We start from the raw sequence: 12,180 nt of genomic DNA, 5'->3' as shown, positions 1-12,180 counted from the left end.
GAAGGTAGGAAGTCCCGCCTCCTAGCCTACCCTCCGCGGGCGCCCTAGAGCGCCACCTCTTGGATGGAGGGGGAATGGGTGTGAAGGCGCTGCCTTGCGCAGTAGGAGTATAGTCCCGTGAAGTGAAGTCTGTGTGCTCTTAAGGCCCGTCTGACGCGGGTTCGAATCCTGTATCTTCTTAACTTCCTGTTTCACAGGCTTGTTCTTGAGTATTAAATTAATTCACTCAGCAAACACTGAGCACCAATATGAGACAGGCACTGTATTAGTCAGTAAAAATCCAGTGAATTGGCCTCATATCTTATGAAGCAGACTTTACAACTAGGGGTACGGGAACCCCTGGAGTGCAAGAGTCTCTCCCAATGGTCAAGCAAGTATAGCTCTAGGCATTGCTTCTCAAGTTCTAGCTTTCATTGCATCACCTGCATGGGGTGTAAAAGACTTTCTGGATGGGGTGGGACCTGATGATTTGCGTTGCTAAATTCCCAGGTGATGCTGAGTGTGCTTGTCAGGAGTACACACTTTTAGGAACAACCATGCAATCAAAAATCTTACCATTATCTTAACCCAATAGCTCTCAAACTCGAACATGCAACAGAATCCCCTGGAGGGCTTATTAAACTAGTTTGCTGGGACCCACTCCAAGAATTTCCTGTTCAGTAGGTCTGGGATGTGATTCAAGAATTTGCATTTCTAATGAGTTCCCAGGTGATACTGATGCTACTGGTCCAGTCACCCCACTTTGAGAACCGTTATTTTTAAAAAATCTATTTCCAATTGCACAGCAAAGGAAACAGTTAACAAAACCAAAAGACAGCTGACAGAATGGGAGAAGATATTTGCAAACGACATATCAGATAAAGGGCTAGTATCCAAAATCTATAAAGAGCTTAGCAAACTCAACACCCAAAGAACAAATAATCCAATCAAGAAATGGGCAGAGGACATGAACAGACATTTCTGCAAAGAAGACATCCAGATGGCCAACAGACATATGAAAAATGCTCCACATCACTTAGCATCAGGGAAATACAAATCAAAACCACAATGAGATACCACCTCACACCAGTTAGAATGGCTAAAATTAACAAGTCAGGAGATGACAGATGCTGGCGAGGATGCGGAGAAAGGGGAACCCTCCTACACTGCTGGTGGGAATGCAAGCTGGTGCAGCCACTCTGGAAAACAGCGTGGAGGTTCCTCAAAAAGTTGAACATAGAGCTACCCTACAACCCAGCAATTGCACTACTGGGTATTTACCATAAAGATACAAACGTAGTGATCCGAAGGGGCACGTGCACCCGAATGTTTATAGCAACAATGTCCACAATAGCCAAACTATGGAAATAACCTAGATGTCCATCAACAGATGGATGGATAAAGAAGATGTGGTATATATATACAATGGAATACTATGCAGCCGTCAAAAGACATGAAATCTTGCCATTTGCGACAACGTGGATGGAACTAGAGGGTATTATGCTGAGTGAAATAAGTCAGTCGGAGAAAGACAACTATCATATGATCTCCCTGATATGAGGAAGTGGAGATGCAACATGGGGGGTTTGGGGGTAGGAAAAGAATAAACAAAACAAGATGGGATCAGGAGGGAGACAAACCATAAGAGACTCTTAATCTCAGGAAACAAACTGAGCGTTGCCGGGGGGAGGGGGGTCGGGAGAGGGTGGTGGGGTTATGGACATCGGGGAGGATATGTGCTACGGTGAGTGCTGTGAAGTGTGTAAACCTGGCGATTCACAGACCTATACCCCTGGGGCTAATAATACACTATATGTTTATTAAAAAATTTTTTTTTAATTTTTAAAAATCGATTTCCAAATTCCCAGCATCCGTCTGTACAGTTTTTAATCTGGGAGGTGTTTGAGATCAGACACTTGCCTTTCCACACTGTGGAGTATTGCCTGAGCTGGGTGCTGAACGAGCGGGAAATTCCAAAACGCAGAGTTCCTACAGGAGAGAGTCCCCATCAGACTGAGAAAAGTGGGTTCAGTAAGAAGTAGTGATGGAAGGATGCAGAAGGGGGCCTTTTGAGAGCTGACAAGACTGCGTTCATCTCAGTGCTGGTTACATGGATGTATTCAGGGTGTGAAAATTCACCAAACGATTTGTACACTTTTCTGTACATTAGGTATATTTCAGTAAAGCAGTTTTTAGAAAAATCTGATGCTTTATCACACTGAAACTTCTCAATGCACCTTTTCAGTTGTCTTAGAATGTAGAAGTCACTCTATGAGGTCAGGAATTCTTCTGGGCTGGTCACTGCCATACCCCAAAACACCTGGGAGAGTGGATGCTTGGTAAGTACTAGAGTTATTGGAAGGGAATTATTGGAATGAAATAAGATGGTTCTTCTGAGAAAGTGCCAACACTTTTATTTAAACTGAAAAAAATGAAGTCAGACTGTTTTTGATAGACACTAATTCTGTTTTAGCCGATTGGTTTGATTAGAAGGGTAGGCTTTGCCAATGAGGTCATTTGGAGAGTGTTTTTCATAAATGGAATAAGTGAAGCTTGCATCTCCATGGTTTTGGTGGAAACACATTGGAAATATGATTGTAATACATAATAAACTAGAAATTGCTGCTTTTGTAACTATTTAAACTTGCAGCTAAAAACTTGGGGATGTATAGTTTTTCAAAATTGTTTTGAGGTTATATATACAAAAAAAAAAATGAAAGCCATCTGTATTAGTTTCCTGTTACTGCTGTAACAGATTGCCAGGAACCCAGTGGCCTAAGACAACATAATATTGGGGGTGCTTGGGTGGCTGAGGTCACCATCTCAGGCTCTGCACACAGCGGGAAATCTGCTTGAGATTCTCTCTCTCCCTCTGCCCACCCCTCCCACTCTCTCTCTCTGAAATCAATAAATCTTAAAAACAACAACAACAATGTAATATTGTACGGGTTTAGAGGTCAGAAGCCTGAAAATGGGTCTCACTGAGCTAAAACTGAGATTTTAGCAGAGCTATGTTCCTTTCTGTAGGTTCTTGAGAGAATTTGAGTTCTTCTCTTTTCTGTCTTCTGAAAGCTGCCTGCATTCCTTGACTCATGGTCCCCTTCCATCTTCACAGCAACAATGGCCAGTTGAGTCTTTCTCAAGATGCCAACTTTCCAATTCTGCCTTTGTCTCCCACTTCCCTATTTAAGGACCCTGGTGGTTGATTACCCTAAAGCAGTCTCCCTCTTTTTTTAAAAAAAAAGATTTTACTTTTAAGTAATCTCTCCACCCAACGTGGGGCTCCAACTCACAACCCTGAGATCTTGAGTCATGTGCTGCACGTACCAAGTCAGCCAGGTGCCCCCAGTCTTCCTATCCTAAACTCAGCTGATTAGAAACCTTAGTTCCTTTGGTAACCGTAACGCTCCTCTTGGCATATGATGTAACATAATCCTAGGCGGTGGGAGCAAGGACACGGACATCTTTGGCGGACCGTTATTTCACCTATCGCACCACTATTCTGTATCCCCCTTAGGACACACCCACCTAGCTTCTGCATTGCGAGGCCAATTCCATTTCTTCCTTCCTTCTTTTCTTTCCCTAAACAAGCTCTTCCTTTTTCTTTTCTTAATCGACATACACTTACCATGCAGTAAACCGCACAAGTCTCAAGTGTCCAGCTTATCAAGTTTTTACATACATGTGCCCCCCAATAACCACCACCCAGATCAAGACAAGAGAACATTTCTGCCACTCGAGAATTCCCTGGTGCTACTTCCCAGCCAACACCCTCTTCAAGTGGTAACCGTGACTCTGAATTTTATCCTCCTAGATTAATTTTGCCAGCTCAAGGAATGTCTATCAACGTAATCATGGGGAAGATGCCCTTTTTGGCCTGGTTCCTTTCACTCAAATGCCTGGGAGATTCACCCACGTTTTGAAGGTAACAGTAGTTCCTTGCCCTGGGGTTACAGTCTCTGGTATGACTCTTCCCCGTTTGTCCATGCAGTTTCCTGTGGGTGATGTTTCCGAGCTCGGCAACACTGTCCATGTCTCTTCGTGGCTGTAAGCAGCTGCCATTCCATTTCTGAGCACCTGCTGCGCCGTCCCTTCTGTCTGCTGAGGCCTGCTTCCGCTCTCTGAGCTATCCCCGAACCAGAATTGTTCTTCCCGATGCCATTCCTTGAGCCGTTCCAGAGGGTGACTCTACCCTGCCCCGCTCTTCCCAAGTCAGGTATTCCTGGTTCCCCAACCTGCTTCTATCAGGCCACACTTCTTGGTGCGCATCGTCAGACCCGAAGGGAGCGATCGCTAGCAGCGGCGGCGGCGGCGGCGGCGGCAACAGCGACAAACCTCACGGACTGTGAACGCAGGAACGGGTCATAGTTTCCCGTTCGCTGGCTCCTCTAAGACCCCGTGAAAGGTGTGGCCCCTCGAAACCGTTGTGTACGGCATCATAACAGGCCATACGCGATTGTCTTCACCCCTAACTTCATCTCGTTTTTATTTTCCCTTCGTTCCTGGTCCCTCATCCGAAGAACTGCCGTTTTGTGGTGTTTCCTATAAGCTGACTTAAAATGCCTGCTGAACAACAACAAAACCGGGCGGGGGGCTGCTAAATGGTTAATGTGGGTGGGCTTCAGGAAGGCCTGCAGTGGACACTTTCTAAATGTAGATCCTAAAGGTGCTGTGGGGCCGCTTCGGTCGAGAACACCGGCCTGTATCAGCCAAGCACATTCACCGCACCCCCTCCCGCCCCGCCGAAGCTGAGCGGGCGCGCTTTGGGGCGTCCCGGGGCGAGAACAAGGCGGAGCCAGACCCGCATCCCCAAACCCCTTCCCAGGTCTTCATTTCCAGCACCACCCCAGCCTGGAGAACGCCGACATGGGAGCGACCACCTTCCTCCCGACCCCACTTCCTGGCCTGAAACCCCACCCCGGAAGTGGGGGTTAGCCAGGAGCCCGCTCATTCTGCGCTCCACCTCCCGGCAGCCGCTACTCAGGAAACTGGTCTTCCAATTGGCTGGGCAGAGTGTCCAACCTAGCTCTGCAGGCTCTCATTGGCTAGCAGTGAAGGAGAGGCGGAGCTTGTCTTGCTCGGGCCACTGAGCCACGTGCTCGTCGCGCAGAGCCGCACGCACGGGCACATGTAAAAGGGCGCAGGCAGCGTGAGATTGGTCCCACAGTACTTTTTGGTCCCCGCGTCCGGCCATGGCTTCAGCAACCCGCACCGCGTCAGGCGCGGAGGACGGTGGCCGCAGGAAGCCCCGTCTGGCGGCGTCGTTGCAAATGAACCCCAGGCCCAGACCCTGGCGGCCCACAGCCAGCCGGGGCCAAGATCCCTGGGAGCCCGCTGTCAGCCCCAACGCGGAGAACGACGAGGGGGCCGGGCAGCCCCAGGCCTCGGCAGCAGGGGACGGTGGGCCTGGGGAGGGGGCCGGACTCGGGGACCTGGGGGCAGTCAGGGCACAGGAAGAGTTGGGGGGACAGATGGGGACGTCCCCGAGGGTCTCTGTCCCGCCCGCAGGGCCTGCCGGGGACCTCCCGACGGCGGCCAGGCAGCTGGGCCTGCAGCTCAAGGACCCGCCACAGGGCCAGGCCGTGGCCTCGCTCGCGCAGTATGCGGCCAATCTGGGCGTCTCCCTGACCTTCCAAGAGGACCAGACAGCAGGTGAGGCCCGGTGGCTGGGACCGCGGGGCTCCCTGGGCTAACCTCAGATGAAGTCGGAGGGACGGTGAGCTGGGCCTGAGCCGGGAGCTGAAGCCGACCTGCCGGGAGCCGCCCGGTGCCCTCTGACCGGAGAGGCCACAGCACGGGGAGGGATAGCCCCTCTGAACCTTGGAGAGGTTTCAGCCCGGGGATTTTTTGAGGGCCAATTATATGCAATTAGAGTTTCCATGCCAACACCGGAGCGACCCTAGTGAAGGCCAGCTCCTGACGGATAGACCTCACTAAGCACGGTTTGGTAATGGCAGCAGCGCGAGGAGATGTGACCGCTAGCATGTCCTCTCTCTTCCTCCGTGTGTCCCCCCACCTCTCACTCAGACACCCACAGCCGTGGCCCAGGTCCCACATTCAGGTTCCCAACCTTAAGGCAGAGAGCATTCCCAGTTTCTAAGGAGATAAGAGACTCTGTCCTGCTGCAGGGCACCTTGGTAAGGCTGCCTAGTAGAACCCCAAATGAACAGCTCGAAAAAAGGGACTGTATTAAAAATGGACCTGGAACATGTTTTAATGAGGGATGGTAAGACAGCAGGCATGGAGAGGATTGTCATGGTGGAAGAATTAAGGACAGATCCCTAGGAATGGGTGGCACGGCTCACCACAGAGGGTCCCAGGGGGCAGAACCAGGGTTGGCCGGGAGGCGGAAGAGCGGGTAGAGAAAAATGCAGAGCCTTTGTTGGGGTTTCTGGGGGAAGGAATGGTTGAGGCAGGGTAGGTATGCTGGGTAAGCTTACGATTGTGTAAGACAAGGCATTGAGTACGTTTTGGTGTTAGGAGGGTGTCTCTACTTGCCCAGTACCTGCCTTGCAGTGATCTAGGATTGATGGTCTGGATTGGTTGGTTTCTTTTCCTATTTTAAGATTTTTTTTTTTTTCTATTTGAGAGTAAGCTTATGCACAAGCAGGGTGAGGGGTAGAGGGAGAGGGGAAGCAGACTCCCCCACTGAGCTCAGAGCCCAATGAAGGACTCAGTCGCATGACCCAGAGACTGTGTCCCGAGCCAAAATCAAGAGCTGGACAGCCAACCAACAGAGCCAGCTGGGCGCCCCTGGACTGGTTGGTTTCTAAACCAAAGGTGTGTTGGCGGGGCACCTGGGTGGCTCAGTTGGTTGGGCATCTGCCCTCAGCTCAGGTCACGATCCCAGGGTCCTGGGATGGAACTCTGCATAGGGCTCCCTGCTCAGCAGGGAGTCTATTTCTCCCCTTCCCTCTGTCCCTCCCCCCAACTCAAGGATGAGCTGTTCTGTAGCTGCACGGATCGCTAATCTCCTGTCACGTGACACAGTTCCTTGGCCCACCTTTGTGTGCAGGACACTGATGTTCTTGGAGAGTAAAGGCTGGTGGTTTTGTAGAAAGCCCCTCCACTTGGGTTTATTTCCTTGGGACTCGGTTCAGATTATGATTTGGGGCGGGGAGCGTGCTCAGTAACCTCGCATCCTTGGCTGCACATCCCCCGGGAGGCCTGGGATCTGTCTGTCCTGCCACTGGCGGTGTTAGCTGGGAGGGCCTCGGGAATGGGGGGACGCCCCTCAGGGGTCTTCACTCTCCCCTCCGTGGTGAATCTGGCACCAGGGACTTCCCTGGTGGTCCTGCACCTGCTCGTTGGCATTCTGGGTGCCCTTGTAAAGGGAGTAAATCCTGGTGCTAGCGAGGAGTGCTGAGATGCTGGCTCCCTTCTCAAAGGGCAGTCCTTTTGGGAGACACATTAGCAGTGAGTACCAGCGAGAACCACGAACCAAAATAGGCTCACACACTTTCACTGAGTAATCCCAGTTCCGAGGTTTTCTTCTGCTCTGTGTCATAGCCACACTGGACACAAGAGCATTTGGTCGATGAACCTTTCAACCAAGGAGAGTCACAGAGCGGTGTGTGCTGGGAGGGGTGGGTTCTCCGGACTCTGGCCATAAGTATCTTTGCTCTTGACGTCTTCGCCACGAGCCTTTTCACCTGGTAACTCATTGGCCATAAGGCAGTTTTGCTGTGAAAGATTAAAAAAACAGATTGACCGTTTTTGTTTGTTTGTTTGTTTGTTTTAAAGATTTTATTTATTTACTTGACAGAGATCAGAAGTAGGCAGAGAGGCAGGCAGAGAGAGAGGAGGAAGCAGGCTCCCTGCTGAGCAGAGAGCCCGATGCGGGGCTCGATCCCAGGACCCTGGGATCGTGACCTGAGCCGAAGGCAGAGGCTTTAACCCACTTAGCCACCCAGGTGCCCCCAGATTGACCGTTTTGTGGGACAGTTTGGTTTCATCAAATTGGTTGCCAGTTGGGTTTCATTTCTCCACTGACACAGAATTCACATTTTAATATTGTATAAATTGCAGCCCTCCCAGAGGTCCATGCAGAGTCTGAAGCCCCGTTTCCCAGAGAACTCTGGACTGTCCACACAAGGGGGACAGTTTGCCCGAGGTAATGACAGTGTAGATGCTCCCACAACACGGTACCCTAGAGCTCTGTCCCAAACATGCAGTCCTGTATTCGGAAACCGATTCCTCTCTTAACAGAGAAAGAAATTTTAGCGAAAAAAGCAAAAGTGCACTGTCAAGCAAGGAGACGTGTAAGACTGTGTGTGAACCGAGAGGCTTTGAAGACAAGACCTCAGGTCCAGTCCACGAAATGAAACTCCTTCGTTGTGCCGCGTTACCATGAACCCACACTACACGTTTTGATATGCGTTCAAGCATTTTGTATCTTGTGGCCATCGTTTTAACTTTGTCATTCATTTCTCACGTGTCGTTATGTCCTTTCTGAGGAATATCCTTCTGGTTTCTCCTGATTTTCTTTTATGGCGACATTGCCTGATGTCCCACCGTAGTTCGGCGGTGCAAGTAGGGGTGGGGTCAGGAGGAAGCAGGCTGAGAGGGGCTGGGGCTCAGGTGGGCCCCTGACGGGGATGGAGTGCGGGGCGCTGCTTCAGGGACCCTCCTTCCGCAGACCCCTGCCTTCCCTTCACTGTGCACGAGGAGCTGGATGGGCTGCTCTGCCCCGCGGGCAATGCCGGCAGCAAGTCCGAGGCCAGGCAGCAGGCGGCGCTCTCTGCCCTGCACTACATCCAGAGTCAGCTGGGGAGCTCAGGTAAGCCGGACACGTGACCCAAGTGGGAGCTCGTGCAGGGCTGGGTTGTCGCAGAGACCATCTGGGCATCAGGACCTCGCCTGCAGGGAGCTGGGGAGGGGGGCTGTGAGCTGACCGCTGCCCACCTCGGGGGTTGCAGGGAGTGCTGGAGGGGCAGCCCAGGAATTTGGGGTTGCTGGAAGATGATCCCCTCCCCCCATTCCCACCAAGGAAACTTCTTGGCTTCCAGAAGGACAAGGGACAGGCAGGCAGGCCCTGGAATACATGGTAACCGATCCCCTTGTCTTTGTTCCAGAGCCTCCAAAGACCCCCAGCAAGCCTCCAGTCGCCCCTCCGAGTGTAGGTAGGTGGGCCTCTGTTGTCCCAAGCCCCGGCGTGAAGGGAGGGGTACAGTCTGCGGGGTCCCCACCTCCACCCTCTCCCCACCGTGCAGAGAACATCCTGACCCACGAGCAGCGCTGTGCGGCCGTGGTCAGCGCTGGCTTTGACCGTCTGGTGGACCAGACCTCACCGTACAGGGCCTGTAAGGGGACGGTGGCTGCCGTCATCTTGGAGAGAGGTAGGGCTTGCCCTGCCCCCACTTCGGGACCCCTCCCACGCCCCCCTCTACACCATGGACCCCTGGCCTTTTCCGGCGTGGCTCTGCTCCCCTTCCCTTACAGAGGTCCCAGGCGCCAGGGGCCACGCCAAGGAGATCTATGAGCTGGTGGCGCTGGGCACAGGCAGCAGCAGCTGTGCCCGTCGGCTAGACTTCTCCGGGCGGCAGCTCCACGACTGCCACGGGCTGGTCGTGGCCCGCAGGGCGCTGCTCAGGTGAGGGGTGGGCCGGGGGGGGCACTTGGCTGCAGCCCCTGGGGGGCACGCAGGACCCCATGGCCCGAACCGCTCCTCCGCCTGCCTCTCCCCCACCCCCCAGGTTCTTGTTCCGCCAGCTCCTGTTGGTGACCCAGGGTGGCCCCAAGGGCAAGGAACGGTCGGTGCTGGCCCCCCAGCCTGGGTCTGGGCCCCCCTTTGCCCTCAAGCCCCGGATCTTCCTGCATCTCTATGTCAGCAACACCCCCAAGGGAGCTGCTCATGACATCTAGTACGTGGGAGGCCCTGGTGGGACAGGTGGTATGGGGGGGCCAGGAGAGCAGCCCTCATTCTCGTGTCCTGGGCCTTTGCTCCCTCTGCCGCCTCTGCAGCCTCCCACGGAGCTCCGAGGGCAGCCTCCTGCAGAGCCCGCCCTCCCGCCTGCAGGCCCACGTCCGTGGGGAGCTGAAGCCTGTGTGCTACGTGGCCCCGGCGCTCCGGGACACCCACGTGGGCTGCCTCTCGGCCAGTGACAAGCTGGCTCGCTGGGCTGTGCTGGGCCTGGGTGGTGCCCTCCTCGCCCACTTTCTGCCTCCCCTCTATGCCACCAGCCTGGTCCTGGGTGAGGGCCCTGGGGGGCTGGGGGGAGGGTGGAAGGTGGCGTCTGCGGGGGGGTATGGGACAGGGCGGTGGTAACTGAGACCTTTTCTTGTGCCCCTCTGCTCCCCCCCAGCTGACCCCTGCCATGACCCCCCGACTCTGAGCAGGGCCATCCACACTCGGCCCAACCTAGACAGGGTCTTGGGGCCCTGCCTGCCACCCCCCTACACCCGTACCACATTGCACCTGTTTGCGGGGCCCCCCGTGGCCCCCTTGGATCCTACCCCCAACACCTGCGATGGCCTAAGCCTCAACTGGAGCCTGGGGGACACCGATGTCGAGGTCGTGGACGTGGCCACTGGGCGTGTGAAGGCCGAGTAAGAAAGGCCCGTGGGTGGCATGCTGGTGAGGGGCCCGTGTCTCCCTGCCCATGGGGCAGAAGCCTGCATCGGGAGACCAGCTTGGGTTCTAATCCTAGCTCTGTGACCTGGGCTGGCGCTTCTGTCACCCACCCTCTGACACCCGTGAACCACCCCCCCAAAATTGCATGGCGAGAAGGGAGATGGCATGAGCCGCGTGGTGTGGCCTGTTAACTCCGTCTCCGGGCTTCTCTCTCCATCCAGTGCCGGCCTCGGGCCCCCCTCCCGCCTCTGCAAGGCAGCCTTTCTCCAGGCCTTCCGCCAGGCAGCCGGCGCTCTCGGGAAGTCCCACCTCCTGGCCTTGAAGACCTACGAGGCAGCCAAGGTCAGCGCCTTGCCTCCCCTCCAGCCCGCTCTGTCCTGCACCCCCAGCAAGCACGCGCCCTCCACCTTCCTCCCGTCCTGTCCTAGGCCGGACCCTACCAGGATGCTCGCAGGCAGCTGTCCCTTCTCCTGGACCAGCAGGGCCTGGGGGCTTGGCCCTCGAAACCACTGTTGGGCAAATTCAGAGGCTGAAGCCCATCTCCCGGGCCGAGCCGAATCCTGCTGAAGGAGGGTCGCTTCTGGAGAGGGGTGGGGAGGCGCATGGGGGGATGGGAGATGCACAGGGTAAAGTTGGGGTTGCAGGGAGGGGCCTCCATCGTGGGGGTAGGGGCCGTGGCATATTCGGACTGAAATAAAGAGCAGTTTTTGGTGCTTCCGCATGTCTTTGGCTCTTGGTGGTGGGGCGAGGGGTGGGGACCTGCACCCTTTTGGGGAAGGGTTGACGAGTGGGGCAGCTTCATCTAGCCAGCAGAGCGGTGATCCAAGGAGCCGGAGAGGTTGTCAAGTTTTTCGAGGAAGATAGCGGCAGAAAGTTCTTGGCAAAAAATAAAAAATAACTGTTCTGGGCATAGAGCTTTCTAGGGGAAAAAGCAAAAAATCTTATCACGCAGATCCACTCATCTTTCTGTGGGGAGGACCCAGGTGGCGGCCTCATTGGCTGGAAAATCCCTGATGGACGATTGAGACTACCTTTCTGGGGACCTTGAAACTGCAGTTAGATTATGTATTAAACCCTGGTTTGGGAACTCAGTCTAAGCGACACCATTTGGGGAGTGTGGTTTTTTAAAAACACAGAATGACTTTATTGTGTCACTGGCCACGCTGTGAGGGTGTGGCCCTGTGTGTCCTGGGGCTGGGCTGCACAGTGAGTGTGGGAGCATTCCTTCTTGGGTGTGACGGGGGCTCCTGCCTCCCTTCCTTTCCCAGTGATGTGGGAACCCAAGGCAAAAGACAAATTATTACACTTCCTTACTTCCTACAGCCCGCAGACACGTCCTTGAGACAGAGGGACATTCCTCTAGGGACTCAAAAGCCTCCTTGATCAGACTTTGCTGAGGGCAGAAGGCAATCCTAGCCCCATCCCCTCCCACCCAGGATCCTGTAAGTCTACTTTAACATATCAAAATGCCTTTAGAAATTTCCTTTATCTCTAACCCCCCCCCCAGATACGTGTTGGTAATCACCCCCCAAGCACAGGGCCCAACGATATACACCTGAAGGGTCTCATGACTCAGGTTTTATTAGCTGGTAATAAATGACCTTTTCCCATCAATAGCTCAAGGCCCT

General features: G+C 54.0%; 1 protein-coding gene across 1 annotated transcript; it reads left to right on the top strand.

Annotated features, from left to right (window-relative positions):
- Positions 1-5,171: 5,171 nt before the first annotated feature.
- On the top strand, positions 5,172-11,085 carry ADAD2 (adenosine deaminase domain containing 2; the record flags this gene model as incomplete). The annotated part of the gene is given in 11 exon segments (XM_080828011.1): positions 5,172-5,631; positions 8,618-8,758; positions 9,054-9,101; positions 9,192-9,355; positions 9,358-9,414; positions 9,417-9,571; positions 9,675-9,842; positions 9,943-10,172; positions 10,284-10,527; positions 10,774-10,894; positions 10,981-11,085. Coding segments are annotated over 11 exon segments (1,893 nt in total).
- Positions 11,086-12,180: the final 1,095 nt, after the last annotated feature.

This window comes from Martes martes, assembly GCF_963455335.1.
Source record: "Martes martes genome assembly, chromosome: 17".
NCBI classification, from domain to species: Eukaryota; Metazoa; Chordata; class Mammalia; order Carnivora; family Mustelidae; genus Martes; species Martes martes.
The sequence above is the reverse complement of the archived record's forward strand: the minus strand, read 5'-3'. Positions and strand labels throughout refer to the sequence as shown.